Consider the following 15,525-nt stretch of genomic DNA (forward strand, 5'->3'; position numbering starts at 1 on the left):
GCTGCTGCGGCCGCAGCCTATGAAACGCGGCCTTGTTGGCAGGTGGGGAGGAAAGCGAGGCCGCGGGGGCGGGAGGCGGGGGGAGCGGGTACGTTGCCGCAGCGAGGGCAGCGGCAGGCGTGAGCAGTCGAGAGCCGGCTGCCTCGTCCCGCGCCTGCGCAGCTCGCCCGGCGCGGCCGCCGCCGCCAACTCAGGCGAGAGCAATGGAGCGCCGGCGGCGGGAGCGCCCCGCGGACGGGGTGCAGCGCCGAGCACCCCGGTAGGGCAGGTGCTGCGGCGTGGCGGGTCCCGCGGCGGCGGAACGCCTCGGCGCGGCGCCGTTTCCCTCTCCCGGGGCCTGCGCACCGTGTGGGACCAAGATGGCGGCGCCCAGCGCCGTGGCGGCGGCGGGGGGCCGGGGCAGGCCGCCCGCCGTCACCCCGCAGCAGATCCGCGAGCTCATCGACGGCGGCATCGCCCCGGAGGGCGCCGGCCCCGACGGGTGAGGGCGGCCGCGGCGGGGCCCCGCCGGCGCGGGAGGGGTGCCCGCCCCCCGCCGCCGGCCGGGGGTGCTGGGAGGCACTGGGGGATGCTGGAGGGCCTGGGGGGGTACTGGGAGGCACTAGAGGGTACTGGGAGGCACTGGGGGATGCTGGAGGGCCTGGGGGGGTACTGGGAGGCACTGGAGGGTACTGGAAGGCACTAGGGATTGTTGGAGGGCCTGGGGGTACTGGGAGGCACTAGAGAGTACTGAGGGGGTTTTGGAGGGCCTGGGAGTCACTGGGGATTGCTGGGGGTACTGGGAGTCACTGGGGGGGTGCTACTTGGAGTTGCTGAGGGGTTGCTGGAGAGCTCTGGGAGTTCCTGGAAAGTACTAGGTTGTACTGGAAGTCACTAAGCATTACTGGAGGGTCCTGGGGGGGGCAGTGGGAGTCTCTGGGAGTCCCTGGAAGATGCTAGGGTTTACTGGAAATCACAAGGGTGTACTGGAAGTCACTGAGCATTACTGGAGGGTCCTGGGGGGGGGCAGTGGGAGTCACTGGGAGTTGTTGGAAGGTACTGAGGGTTTCCAGGAGGTCACTGGGGGCCACTGGAAGTCACTGAGGGCTTTGGGAGTCCCTGGGAGTGCCTAGAGGGTGCTGGGGGGTACTGGGAGTAGCTGAAGGGTACTAGAAGTCACTGAGAGTTAATGGAGAGTGCTGGGGGGGGGCGCTGGGAGCTACGGGGAGATGCTGGGGAGTACTGGGAATCACTACGGAGCACTGGGATGTACTGGAAAAAAAATGGCCACTAGGAGTGCTGGGGTGGGCCCAGAGGACTGGTAGAGAGTGGGAGGTGCTGGGGAGCACTAGGAGGCAGCACTGGGCTGTACTGGGCACTGGGGGGCAGCAGTGGGCACTGGGTGGTGCTGGCAGGCAGTGGGAGGGACTGGGAGGCAGTAGAGCATGCTGGAGGGCATCGAGGTTACTGGGAGTACTGGGAGACAGCGGGAGGTGCCTGGGGACACTGGGAGGGTCTGGAGAGCACTGGGAGGTACTGGAGGGCACTGGTTTGTTGAGGCAATGGGGAACTTTGGGGGTATCCCAGATCCAAGCTGCTGCGGTCGCCTTGAGTTGCAGCTCAACCTCTGAGATGCAGCTTAAACCATCCCCAGATGTTAAGCTATTGAAAGGCAGAGTTACAAACCGTCCCCGCGCGCGGGGCTGTCAGTAAGGGCGCGGGAGCTGCGGTTCCGACCGGGGTCCAGCAAGCGGAGGAGCTGTTTGCCCCGATGCGCCGCAGCCCCTGTGGCGTGCGGAGCTCTGGTGCAGCTCCAACCTCAGAGCTGCGCCGCGGTCGCCGATGTGGCTGCGCCCGGCTCCGAGAGCCGGATTGCGTCTCCCGCTTCCCGCATCGAGCCCCTGTGAGCCGCCGCCGCCAATAATCATGAAACGTTTAGCGCGCAGCTTTGCTTGACGCTCTTGTGTTTTTAATTGGTCCGTTAGTAAAATAGCCACTTAAAAGCCAGGGCTTAGGGGCTTCTGGAGAAGAGATTGCTGTGAGCCTAAGCCTGAAGGATGAAATGGTAGAAAAGGTGCAATGCACTTTTTTTTTTCCTCCCCAGTGCATTCATGAAATCTTTCCAGAACCACGCAGCTGTCTTGCTTGCTGACTTGCTGTTTCCTTTTAGGAAAGACACGTCTGTCTGGTCAGAATCAGCTAACGGATCTTCGCAAATTGATGCTGCCTCTTTGGAGTCAATGAGCAAAGAGGCCTATTTCAGCAGAGTGGAAACGTTCACCATATCCTTTCTGATGCTGAGTGTTCAGCCAGCCCTTGCCCTGCTCTGCTGTGACCCTCCCTGCAGTTTCCTCTCGGGCTCCATCTTCTTAGAGGCTTTTCTTTTTCTGTTGACGGGTCACCCTGGGAGAAATGACCTGTCTAAGTGCTAAGGCTGGCCATCCTGTGATACGATTGAGCTTTATCCTTAACGCAAGCACCCGCTGAAGTGGGCGGGCAAACCCCATGAGCTGTCTCCCCTGGTGTGTGCCAAATACGGGTGGACCAACGTGGAGTGCGACATGCTGAAGTGCTCCAGCTGCCAGGCCTTCCTCTGCGTGAGCTTGCAGCTGGCGTTCGATTTCAACAAGTGTACGTATGCCAGGGTCTTTGCCGAGGACAGGCCTGGGGGTCGGTGCTCCCAAACGCAGGCTTTGGGAGCACGCGCCTCGCTGCTCGTGTAAGCAGCTCCCTTAGTCTTGGGTGATGCTGGGTGTTTGGCATCTCTGAAAATAAACTGCGAGTTTAGTAACTCTTTCCATTAATTTGCAAGAACATAAAACTTCCTGCTCCCATGATCAGAGACAGGTTTCCATACTGCTTGGTCTGCTGCTCTCTGCTTATTTTTCTGGCGCAGGCCTGGCAGTGACAGCTGGTCACCAAGTCAATCCTTGAAGGCACTCGCTTTGTGTAATTTTGTTCATAAACTCCTCCGCTGCTCCCTTTAAGCTAGTGTGAATTACCAGCAGTAAAACTCCCCTTCCTGTCCTCTTTACTGAGTTTGCAGTCTAGGCCTCGCACTGTTTTCCTTCCGCTGGCTGTAGAGTGTTGGCTAGTCCTGACGGTGGGAACGTGTGCCCAGAGCTGCGCACGGGATCCGTCAGAGGCCGCAGGACAGGAGCATCCAGGGCAGTCTGCTGGCGGGGAGCAGGAACAGCTCCGGTCCCGCCGTTTGGCGGCACGGGGCCGAGAACGCAACGGAAACGCCGGCCTCTGCGGTGCAGCCTCGTGCTCCGCCGCAGCGGAGGCTCTCGGCCCCGCAGCGTGAGCGTTGTCCCGGGACGTGGCCCAGACGGGAGCTGGGCTCGTGCAGCTCGCCGGCCTCGTGACACTCGCAAGCCACAGCATGGCCCAGTGACGGCCTTTGCTTTAACATCTGCCCAAACCTGCACTTTCCTCTGCTTGGGACTGGCACACGTGAGTGTCATTGCCCCCTTCTCAACTTTCTTTGCTTGGTTCAAGTCCCTGCTGCTGTTATCTGCGAGATAACAGAGGGCAAAGCGCAGCCCGATGTCTGACAAGCACAGCGCGTGGTATGCGTGATAGGGAGCTGCATAAGAATTTCCTTTTGGGTCACTCTGAATAGTCATGTCTGCTGTTTGTTTAGACAGTCTTTATTAAATAAACTGTGACCTAATTATTCTATTAGTAATTGCACTGGTTTAAGAAGACCTAAAGTAATTGGAGGTGGGAAAGAATAGCAAATGTAGCTTGAAAAATGAATGGTTTCATTCTGTAAGGTTTGAACTAGTTAAATTAACCTCCCAACAAAAGTTTTGGTACTTAATTTCTAGGCATGGCTGTGATTTGGCCCCTGCAGCCAGGGAGGAGCAGTCAAGTGAGTTAGCTAGGAGCTGGCAGCAGTCCAGGGTGGTAAAATCAGCAAGAGCAGCCAGTCCCTGCACTGGTGGCTGGACTGAAGCATCTGCCGCACTGCCAGCGCAGCGTGGCAGGCTCCTCTCGTCCGTGGTCGCCGTGCCCGGGAAAGGGACAGGGCTCTGGCTGCGGGGAGGTGGAGCCGGCCTAGTCGTCCTTGCCATTTTGGAGCGATCCCTTCAGCCGGCCTGTCTCCACTGCTGCAGGAACCGCTCCCTTTGCTGGGCAGAGCTGGGGGAGGGCAGGGCTGGAGGGGCAGCAAGCTGCCAGCCCCTTCGGGGAGGGAGGTGAGTGTAAGCAGAGAGCCTCAGGCTCGCGAGCTGCAGCCTCGTGTGATGTCCTTCCCCGGAGCCATGCCGAACGGGAGGAACCTGGCTGCTGGGAGCAGGGAAGCCCCTGGGGAGGGTGCCCTCTCCCGGAGTTCCTTCTCTTCCCTGAGGAGGTGTCTCCACAGGGGAGTAGAAGTCGGTTTTGCCTTGCAGATAAGGAGCGCTGTGTGGAGCTGAAGAAGGCCTTGTGCACCGCTCACGAGAAGTTCTGCTTCTGGCCAGACAGCCCCTGCCCAGGTTCGTCTTACAGAGCTCAGCTGGGGCACAAGCCTGGGATTACTACTTACTCTCTGCCTTTCTGATGTAGCTCTCACCTCCCCTTGCAGTAACAGCAGATTGTCCACAAGGTCTCAAAGCAGACAGTGTTGCAGTCTCTTTTTTTCCCCAAGGGGAGGTTGAAGCACAGGGTGGCAAAAGGATGCCTCTGAGCACCCTCAGCAAGTTCACAGCTGAGCCACAGCTAGAGCTCCAAATCTTGAGTCCTAAACCAGGGCTGTACCCACGAGGCAGTACTGGCTCCGTTAACTTTATATGACGTCCTCTCCAGGGTGGTTAAAATGCCGTTCAGGTTGTAACTGGGAGAAGATGGGGGAGGATTGTTGACTTGGGACACTTTGAAGGGGTGATAGACCTTTATGGATCATCGGAGTCCTTGCTGCACTAAGAAGGGTGATTGCAAAGGAAAAAGACTGCTTAGTTTTTATTTATAGGCCAGAAGACCCCTATCAGAACATCTTTTTTGTTCTTCTTTCCTCTCTTGTCCTGTAGAATAATGAAGGGGTGGGAAGGCTGGTGTCACAACTAAGGCCTCCTGCTTTTTCTTACACTAGATCGCTTTGCTCTTTTGCTGGTGGATGAGCCCAGAGCCCTTCTCCAGGACTTTCTGGATCGCTTTCAGAGCCTGTGTCAGCTGGAGCTGCAGCTGCCCTCCCTCAGAGCGGAAGACATGAAAAACATGGTGAGTTTCTGGGGGCCTGCATGACTGGGGAGCTGACGTCCCCAGTGGCATCACGAGACCTGCCTGTGCTGTGCAAATCCTGACTGGAACAGTTGTGAGGTTGAGGATTCAAACTGGAAACTTCAGGCTTCTGGGTAGGCTTCGCTCCACCCTGTGTGCTTGTCACGTGCTCTGTGGTCTTGGCGTTTCCCAAAGCACGTTAAAGGGAATTCAGAAGGGTTCATCCCTGTGAGCCCTTGATGAGCCCAGGCACAGCAAGCTCATGTTGTTGCAATGTCACCAGTGTGAAGTGGGCTGTTTTATCTGTTTCCTGCTCTGCACCTTCCCCAACACATGATGCTCTCTGGTGCCCAGCAGAAGGCATGTGAGGTCCCACAGACTCTTTCAGGCGTCTGCTTTCCCTAGCAGCTCTCACCACTGTTCATTACCTCCAGGGAATCTCTGAGATGCACCAGCCTGTGGATCACCCCTCTGGCAAATGACTGAGATCCCCTGAAAGACCTAGGCACCATCATTGTGCCAGGAGAGGTCAGGAGTCCGGGGTGCCAGAGGTTTTCCCAGAGCAGAAATGTGGGCAGAGGCCCATGCAGGCAAGGGAGCCTGTCCAGCAGGCTGGTGAGTGCAGTACAGGGAGGCTGCCAGGGCAAGACAGGTATGGGGGCACGCTCAGTGGGCAGGAGGGAAGAAAGAGCTCGGGCAGGAAAGGCTGGAGAGGAGCCACAGGCAGGAACACGTGTGAGATTGCCTCCTCATGGGGAACTGGCCAGGCCGTGCTCCGCTTCAGCCAAGTCTGGCTTGTTGGGCACTCGATCGCTGGGAAACAGATGGCTCTCAACAGTGTGAAACTGTATGGGAACCAGGGAATACTTCATCCATTCAGTAGAAATAGCAGAGGCATTTTATGGTCACCAGGGTGAGCTGGCTGAGCTGTGAAAACCAGCAGAGCCCCCGAGAAAAGATGGCTTAAAACCAATGCACAGACCACGTGTACAGATCACTCTACATGCAACTCTCCAACTGTCTTACTAGCAGCAAGGTCTGGAGCCCCATCAGTGGCCTTCGGGGGCTCTTTTCTCCCTGTGTCTCAGTGATGCCCCCAAAGCATTCTCGGTTTGTCCAAGCACAGGCAGCCACTCGCCCCCGTACCACCCTGGGATCAGACAGCCGAGCTGGGGTTGTTCGGACTCGTGCTTTGCCATGAGCAGCAGAGCTGAGATTGGCTCCATGGTCCCCACGTGGCCTTAGGGAGAACGAAAGGTGCATGAACGAGTCTGGACCCCAAACTCCTTTGGGGTTGGGGCTCGGTCTGAAGGAACGCGAGCGCTACCTTTGACTGCTGGCTTTGTCCCACAGTGCCTGACGGAGGAGAAGATCAGCCTGCTCCTGCAGCTGATCGGAGAGGAACTCGAGCACAAAACAGAGGGAGAGAAACCGCTAATGAAGTTTGCCTCGGAAATCCTGCAAGTACACATTCCTGCCTGCGTCCTGGCTCTGTGCGGCTGGACTTGCAGGTCAGTATGTGGGTAATGCCTGCGAGCAAGGGCTCTGGTACGGGCTGTAAATATTCTGTGCACAATCCGGAGTGTCTGTTGCACTTTGCTGTGATTGCCAGTGAAACCTGTCCAAGGCTGGAGAAATGCGAATGTCTCTCCTGTGAAATGTTCGCTGCCCCCTATTTCACTGTTGTTAATAAAATCACAGAATCATAGAACCAGTAAGGTTGGAAGGGACCTCTGGAGATCATCTAGTGCAACCTCCCTGTTCAGCAGGGTCACCTAGAGCATGTTAGACGGGGTTGCATCCAGACGGGCCTTGACTATCTCCAGAGAAGGAGACTCCACAACCTCTCTGGGCAACCTGCTCCAGTGCTCCATCAAAAGCTCATCTCCAGCTGTCAAAATTGTGAAACAGACTTTCAGAAACCCCAGTGCAAAGCTAACCAAAAACAAGTGTCTCCCAGAGTTTGTGAAGTCTGAAACAAGGCCTCTGAGCTGCCGGTTGTTCCATTCATAGCTGATTTACCTGAAAGGTCGCCCTCAGTACTGCTTTCGTTGCTCGTCAGGCCTGCAGGAAGGAAGGGCAGGTTCATGGCCTGAAGGTTCACGCTTTCCAAAGCGTGCGCTGCGAGTGAAACAGCCACGCTGTTCATGCCTGAGGCATCTCGCTGCAGGTGATCTCTTACGGTGCAGGCTGATAACAGGCTTTTGGAGGGGAAGAGCGGAGCTGCCAGTGTGGCTGCACAGTGGGAGGGGCTGAAGATGGGGATGATGACATCCTTAAACACCCTCACCTGACATATCGTAACTACTGTCCTGGTCCGTGGCAAACGAAAGCATAAATGAGCCAGTTTAAGTCAAAGCTATAGAAGGGTTTAATTTAACTTGTTTTACTTCTCAGTGTACTGGGCTACAAAACCAGTAACTGTCTGCGCCTCAGCCAAGGGGTGCTGATGTCTTCAAAAGTCCTGGCTTGGGTACCTGTGACTGTGACCTTTCCTGTAATTTGCCAAATACCTGCATCTGTTCTGAAAGCTGCGATATATTAGGGAAGGGCCCAGGCTTGTCTCTCACCTTTTCCTGTCACTTGGCTCTGTCCCCCCAGCACTGCATCCGGCTCCATGCACCTCTCTGTGATCACCTGCTCCCGCTGCATGAGGAAGGTGGGACTGTGGGGCTTCCACCAGCTGGAGTCTGCTGGGCTGGAGCTGGACTCCTGCGGCCTGAGCAGCACCCCGCTGGCTCCTGCCGAGCGTTTCCCGCCGGTGCCCATGTCTCCACGCAGGATGCTCACACGGAGCCAGGACACGCTTCCTCCGGGCTCTGAGCAGGTATGGCCCAGCGCTCAGCCGGGTCACTCCATGCACTCGGGCTGTCTGGGTGGTACCACATCGTTGGGGGTGGGCAGCAGTCAAAACTGATGTAGTTTGGGTGTCTGCTACTGCTGACAAGCAGTGGTGTGAGGGGTTTAGCTATCTCTGAGAGGGATGAGGCCAGCTGGTTTTGGTCAAGGTACAAGTCCCCAGCTGGACTGTGCAAGGTACCATTCCCTACAGTGATGTCTCTGGACAGGTAGCTGCCTCTTGCCGTGAGAAGTGGCTCATCTGGGCAGTGTGCTAAGTCCTCAGCCATTGACTGTGTCCAATGGAAGTGGGTTGTCGCTGTCTTTCGCACTGCCCATTGCTCTCTGTCCTCCTGCCCCTGCCACCCTCAGACACTTCTGTGGGATAGCCCAAAATAGGCTGTTCTGGCCAGGATCCCTGTAAACGTCTTGACTTGGGGTGCTCCAAATCAAGGGGTACCTTCACCCACGTGCAATGAGACGCGTCCAAGGTGCTCCTGGTGTGAAGGGAAGATGACATGGGTCTTACCAGGACAGCTGAAAGAGCCTCCATCTCTTGTTCAAGGGGGGCAGGGCCACCCTGTCACTGTCCCCCTTGGGCAGAGGGCATCCTAGTGACCAGAGGAGCTCTGCTAATTCCGTGTCCTTTCTCTACCAGCAGCAGGAGAAGAGCCCGTCCCCAGCAATCTCCCACCCACGGGGTTGGGACTGCTCCAGCCCCATGGAGCGAGGCGAGTTGGAGACTACCAGCCCTGTGCTGAGGAGCCGCCCCGTCACCCGCAGCATGGGGCAGGGGGACAACGTGGAGGTGCCATCCAGCCCTCACCGCAGGGCCAAGCGGGCACGGCTCTGCTCATCTAGCAGCTCAGTGAGTGGCACAGGCACAGTGAGAGCATGGGTGGGATGGAGAGGGATCCAGGTCGGGTGTTCCTGATCCGGGTGCCGGTGTTGTCACAGTAGGACAGCACTGAGCCAGCTCAGAGCAAGGAGGAGGTTTTACCTTGTCACTAGGGTCTGTTTAAAACCGTGCTGTCACTGTTTCCTTCACTGTCGTCATCTGTCTCGCCCAGGACACTTCTGTGAGGAGCTTCTTTGACCCCAGCACGCAGCATCGCGACTGGTGTCCCTGGGTCAACGTGGTGGAAGGAGGGGAAGCCCTAGAGGACTCCGTGGCCCAGATGGACAAGAAGCCTGCGAAGGCAGAGCCGGGCTGGCAAGTGGTGCTGAACACACTCTTGGCCATGAGAAAGTGCGACAGACTGCCTGAGACGGAGCCTGTGGTGAGCCTGCAGGATCGCCAGTCCTGAACCAAGCCATACATCCATCCTTGAGCTCTCAGACACTGCTTGCTCTATAGCCTTTCCCTGGGCTGAAAGCCAACAGGCTGAGCTTGGGGCAGATCAGCTTCATTCGGGCTAAAACCAAAGTAGCAAACCAGGCCGACTGGGTGGCTAGGACCAAGCCTGTGTCTGCAGAGTCTCAGCTCCCCCTCTGCCTGTGCTGACAGCCTCTCAGCCAGGTCTCATCTGTTAATGCAGTGTTGCACACTGATCTGTTTGAGGGCTGCTATAAATAGCAAGCTCTCCAGAGTGGCTCTGCGCTGCCCAAGATCCAATTTCATTTCGTGTTCTGATAGAGAGCCCCACTCTGCAGATGTCCTGCCAGCTGGGGCCCGCAGTCGCCAGCCCTGGGCCACTGGAGTGGTGCGTTTGCCAAGCTGAGGGAGTGGAGCTCAGGCTGCAGCTTTCCCTGAGCAGGTGCAGGGCAGTGAGAGGGAGCAGTGGGCACCTGTCACTGCCTACCTGGATCCCCTCAGCTCCAATAGCCATCTCGAGATGCCTCCTTCAGGCTTTCCTCAGCCACACTCAGGGCTGAGCTGCAGAAATCAGTGTAGTAGTCTTAACCATTACTTCATCACTTGTCTTTCATCACTTGTCTTGAGCACTTCCCATAACTTACATCCCCAACAGCGCTGGTCCCTTCCAGCTGTGCCACATACAGCTGTTAGCCAGCTAAGTGCCAACTGTTTGGCAACCGTTACCTGCAAAACCTTGGAGGTAAAAGCCCCAGCTGGAGTAGGGATATTTGAAGTCTATTCCTGCTTCTCACTTGCCATCATCTTGCTGTCCTCTCCCTATTTCTCCTGCTGGTAAATAAAACTAACAAAGAAAATGAGCTAAATGATGTCCTGGAGCCGATTATGAAATTTCAGTGTTTCCTTGCTACAGCTTCTCCTTGCATGCTTTGGATAGGGGTGCTTGGGGCTGGTGGCAGCTGCGTGTCATCGTGTGGTGCCTTGATCTCAGATCATCACTTTGCTCCTGTCTCTTGCAGAGCCTCTCGGTGAAGTCCTGTAAGGTGTTCCGCATTTTCCGGCAGTGGGAAAGCATGAATTCCTCCTGAACAGGCTGCCGCCACAGCCTCGCCATCGGCACAAGGCATCGCGTCAGTCCAGTGGAGATTTGCTTTGCAGTGACTCCTGAGGCATCTCTGTGCTCTGGGGAGGGGGTGCTGAGGAGGCCCACGCATGCCACAAAGGCCACGGGCAGCCCCTGCACCAGATGGCCCCAGGTGGCCACTGGGACCCCCTCCTCTCCCGGTTGCCTTCTTTGAAGTCCCCCTGCTTTCATAAGTTGCCACTATGGCCCTTGGCCCTGCGGGCTTCAACAGCCCCTTGCAGGCTTGTTTGTGGTGAGCTGGGAAGCGCTGCAGGCCCAGGAGGTGAGCGAGGAGATGTGGTTCCTCGTGAGGCCAACTGTTGTATCCAGCAAGGCCCCGGGGGGAGCCATGAGCTGCCACCAGCAGTGCAGGGAAGTGATGCCAGGTAGGAATAAAACATTTCACTTTTTTCTTACACTTGTCTCTGTGGGGTCACTGCCTTCCTCTCCTGTTTCCCACTTCCCCATTTCAGTGGCTCCCCTGCCCAGGGTGTCCTTGGGAGCTGGCCGTGCCTTGAGCTCTTCACTGGCTGTTCCTCTGGGGCCTTGGCATCACTTCTGCAGCCATAGTCATGGAGGTGCCTGTGGACTCACAGCACCTGCTGGGATCTGCCTTGGGCAGGCGGGTTTGGGGGGGCATCTGGCCATGCCCGACCCACCAGGGGCTGGATGTGTAGCCTGATTCATTGCCTCTGTCCTTGAGGATGTTGTGGAGGGAGCTTTGGGGAGGGCTCAGACCCTGCAGGCAACTCAGGTGCTGCTGGACTGCCTGATCCTGGTCTGCTGCAGCCAAGCTTGCACGGGCGAAGGCATGGGAATTGTCATTCCCTTTTCCTACGGCCAGGCTCCACATCCAGCCCTTAGGCCTTGGGGATGCCGGTCCCAAACAGAGGCCCTGTCTCAGTTTCACCAGCTCTATTGGGACAGGAATTAACCACAGCACGGTCTGTGTGCCTGGAAAACACTCCCCCCTGTTGGGGCCTCCTCTGTGTCTCTCCTTGCCCCATACCCCTTTGAGGTGTTTGCTGGATGCCCTCTGTCCAGGCAGGTGATGGGCACATTAGTTAGGGCTGATCCCTGTGCTCCAAAGCTAATGGTGCCAGTGTGACAAGCCCTGAATCCCCCTTTCAAGTGCACTTGACTCTGGTTGAATATCATTGTCTCCTTAACCCCATGGCACAGCGTGGGGGGAGCCTGCTCTGCAGAGCCAAACAACCTCAAAATAGGACGGCAACAAAGCAGGGGGCAAAGCCCAGCTTTCACAAGCAGGAAATGCAGTCACAGGTACCAGGTGCAACACGAAGAAAAAAGGAAAATTCAAGCCTGGGGCCTGTTACCTGCTTTTCTGCAGCTGCTGCGATTTCTCTGAGGCTTTCAGTGAGGACATCTATCACTCCCTGCAGACAGCCTTTCAGGCTAGACCTTATCCTGGGGTACCTGATTCCTAAAGTTGGGGGAGTGTAAACTCCCTTATTTCTTGGCTAATTCGGGCGATGGCTTTAGCTGTGGCCTCTCCTCTGCCTTTTTTATTTTTTTTAATCCTTCTTACTGCTCATCTAGCCCTTACTTCATCAGCTTGCCTATGAGGATTTTATGGGAGACAATGTTGAAAGCCTTACTGAAATTAAGGTAGACAGCATCCACTGCTCTCCTTTCATCTACTAAACCAGTCATTTCATCATAGAAGACCTACAGGGTGGTTAAGCATGATTTCCCCTTTGTGAATCCATGCTGACCACTCTTGATCACCTTCTTGTCCTTCATGTGCCTGGAAATGGTATCAGGATGAGCTGCTCCATCACTTTTCCAGGGGTGGAGGTGAGGCTGACGGGCCTGTAGTTTCCTGGGTCCTCCCCTTTGCTCTTTTTGAAGACAGGAGTGACATTTGTTTTCTTTCAGTCATCAGGCACCTCTCCTGATCACTATGACCTTTCAAAGATGATTGAGAGTGGCCTTGCAATGATATTGGCCAGCCCCCTCAGCGCTTCTGGGTGCATCCAATGAGGGCCCATGGACTTGTGTATGTCCAGTTTGCTTAAGCTAATGTATGTCCTTAACCTAATCCTCTTCCACCAACGGAAGGTTTCCCTTTCTCCAGACTTTCTCCCTGGTTTCTAGGGCCTGGGATTTCTGAAGGCCAGTCTTAACAGTAAAGACTGAGGTGAAGAAGTCATTCAGTACCTCAGCCTTTTCTGTGTCCTCTGTCACCAGGACACATTCAGCACTGGCCATTCAGCAGCAGGCCCGCATTTCCCCAGGTCTTCCTTTTGCTACTGATACAGAAGCCCTTCTTGTTGTCCTTGACATCCCTCGCCAGATTAACCTCCAGATGGGCTTTGGACTTCCTAGCCCCATCCCTATATGCTCAGACAACATCCCTATATTCCTCTCAGACTATCCATCCCTGTTTCCACCTTATGTGGACTTCCTTTTCATGACTGAGTCTTGCCAGCAGCTCCTTGTTCATCCATGCAGTTTCCTGCCCCTTTTGCTTGACTTCCTGCTCCTTGAGATGGACCATAAGCTTGAAGGGGGTGATTCTTGATTATCAGCCAACTTTCCTGGACCCTCCCTTCCCCTCTTCTTGTATCCCAGGGGATTCTTTCAAGCAGGTCCCTGAAGAGGCTAAAGTCTGTCCTCCTGAAGTCCAGGGCTGTGACCCTGCTTTTTGCCCTTGATCTTGCAGGATCCTGAACTCCACCATTTTAGGGTCACTGCTGCCAAGGTTGCCCCCAACCTTCACATTCTCAACCAGACCTTCCTTATTTGTAAGAATGAGATCCAGCAGAGCACCTCTTTTTGTTGGCTCCTCCATCACCTGTACTGGGAAGTTGTCATTAATGCTCTCCAGGAACCTCCTGGATTGCATTTGCCCTGTTGTGTTGTCCCTACAGCAGATACTGAGGAAGTTAAAGTCCACTATGAGGACAAGGGCCTGCGAATGTGAGACTGCTTCTAGCCATCTGTAGGCGGCCTCATCTGCTGCTTCTTCCTGATCAGGTGGCCTCTAGCAAACACCCACAACAACATCACCAATGTTAGTCTGCCCATTAATCCTTACCAATAAGCTCTTAGTCAGCCCCATCATCCACTCCTAGGCAGAGCTCCATGCATTCCTGCTGCTCCCTCATGTAAAGGATGACTCTCTCTCCTTGCTGTCCTGGCCTGTCCTTCCTAAAGAGCCTGTAGCCATCCATTGCAGCATTCCAGTCGTAGGAGCTATCCTACCATCTCCCTGTGATCCCAATGAGGTCATTGCCCTGCAGCTACACAATGATCTCTAGTTCCTCCTGTTTATTCCCCATGTTGCATGCATTAGTGTACCAGCACTTCAGAGAGGCACCCAAGCGTGCCAATTTCCCAGAAAGGGTGTGAGAGGCTTCACCATAGTGTTGTCCTGTTGGTACTTCCTGGCCTGCATGCATGCAAACACTTCATGTGTCCTCACTTAAGCTCTGTTTCATTGCTTGTATGTTCCCTGTATCTCTCTCCCTCCTGTGTCATTCCTTGTTTAAAACCCTCCTTACCAGGCTGGCCAGCCTGTTGGCAAAGGTGCTTTTGCCCCCCCTTAGTGAGGGGAATCCCATCTCTCCCAAATAGTCATCAATCTTCAAGCAGGGTGCTATGGTTGTAGAAACGGACACCCTGTTGCATCAGCTGTGCAGCCAATTGTGGATTCACAGTATCCATCCTCTCCTCACATCCTTTCCCTCACTGGCAGAATCGAGGAGAAACCCACCCAGCCCCATACCCCTGAGCACTGCCCCCAGTGCTCTGTCATAGTCATATTTGATACTTCCCAAGGTACCTTTGGCAGTATCATTGGTGCCACATGGAAGAGTAGCAGGGTAATAGCCAGGGGCTGGACAAGCCTTGGCAGCCTCTCCACAGCATCCCAGATCTGATCCTGGCAAACCTCTCCAGATGACAGGTCAAGTTGGCAGATAGGACACCTCCATTCCCTGCAGCAGGGGGTCACCACTGCCAACCCTCACTGTTTCTTGTCCCAAGTGGGTGCTGGGGTGAGCGAAGCACTGGTGCAATGCCTGGCGGGTGCTGAGGGTAGTTTCGACTGGGATCATTTGTCTTCCAAGAAAGACTCAATTGTGCCATTCCCTGGGAAACACTGCCCTAGCCCTTCTGCTCCGTCATTTTCCTCTGGGGCTTCGACTTCAGGAAGTGGCGTGACATGAGCCTGCAGGCTGGGCGCAGCCAGGCCGTTCAGAGGCCCAGCACTGAAAAACACGCATGCCGTAATTAGCTGGAGGCACCATGGAGGCATGCAGTGGCACCAAGGAAGGGGGTCAGGTCCTGGGGGGTGCCTGAGCATGGCACAGCTCCTGCTGCAGCCCCATGACACTTGTGGGACACGGCCTAACAGGGTGTCACTTCACCCCATGGTGGCCCTGGCCCACGAGTCTGTGAGAACAGAGGTAGGGCAGGCTCAGCCTTGTGCAAGGCTATGGGGCAGGATACAACCATGAGACCCTCAGGACCCCAGGGCACCCTGCTGCGAGTGGGGCCCAACATGAGGATGTTGTGTGCCCACACACAAACGCATGCACTAGTGCTCCTGGTTTCCTTCTCTCTCACACACACACCCCTGTCTGGGATGCCATCACCCCAGCTCTGGGTGCCCCTCCTATCCTGGGTGTCCTCACCCTGGCTCTGGGTGTCCCATCTGCCCTGGGTGTCCTCACCCTGGCTCTGGGTGTCTCAGCTGCCCCAGGTGCTAACACCTCGGCTCTGGGTAGCCTACCTGCCGTGGGTGCCCCCGCCCCAAATAGCACTGCATGGAGAAGCCCCTTCCCCAAGTGTCTGCCCCAGCTGCCCACAGTTCCCCATGTATCCCCCCACTTCCCACGGATCCCCAGCACTCTGCAGCTCCCCCAACAGCCACGATTCCCCATAGCTCCCCCAATCCCCCTGACTCCCCATGGTTCTCCACAGCTCCATATGGCCTCCCCAATCCCCATGGCTCTCTATAACTCCTCATGGTTCCCCATAGCTCCTTATGGCCTCCCCAATCCCCATGGCTCTCTATAACTCCTCATGGTTCCCCATAGCT

At 56.0% G+C, this 15,525-nt stretch overlaps 1 protein-coding gene across 2 annotated transcripts; it reads left to right on the forward strand.

The window, feature by feature from the left end:
• The first annotated feature begins 110 nt into the window (after positions 1-110).
• ZC3HC1 (zinc finger C3HC-type containing 1) lies at positions 111-10,873 on the forward strand. 2 transcript variants are annotated; one of them, XM_085299988.1, is made up of 10 exons: positions 111-481; positions 2,150-2,260; positions 2,459-2,610; positions 4,377-4,460; positions 5,054-5,181; positions 6,535-6,692; positions 7,783-8,008; positions 8,678-8,887; positions 9,090-9,299; positions 10,354-10,873. In XM_085299988.1, the coding sequence occupies exons 1-10, from the start codon at positions 360-362 to the stop codon at positions 10,420-10,422; spliced, it is 1,470 nt and encodes a 489-aa protein (XP_085156114.1). In that variant the 5' UTR covers positions 111-359; the 3' UTR covers positions 10,423-10,873. The 2 variants fall into 2 exon arrangements, with proteins under 2 accessions (XP_085156114.1, XP_085156122.1); XM_085299996.1 differs by having other exon boundaries at positions 8,681-8,887.
• Positions 10,874-15,525: the final 4,652 nt, after the last annotated feature.

The sequence above is a fragment of the Rhea americana genome, unplaced genomic scaffold (assembly GCF_003343005.1).
Source record: "Rhea americana isolate MKP2758 unplaced genomic scaffold, rheAme1 scaffold_1, whole genome shotgun sequence".
Taxonomy (NCBI): Eukaryota; Metazoa; Chordata; class Aves; order Rheiformes; family Rheidae; genus Rhea; species Rhea americana.

Coding starts and splice junctions, on each gene's coding strand:
- ZC3HC1 (XM_085299988.1), top strand. CDS start 360: ATGGCGGCGCCCAGCGCCGTGGCGGCGGCGGGGGGCCGGGGCAGGCCG. Junction 482..2,149: donor GAGGGCGCCGGCCCCGACGG/GTGAGGGCGGCC, acceptor GTTTCCTTTTAG/GAAAGACACGTCTGTCTGGT. Junction 8,009..8,677: donor TTCCTCCGGGCTCTGAGCAG/GTATGGCCCAGC, acceptor TTTCTCTACCAG/CAGCAGGAGAAGAGCCCGTC.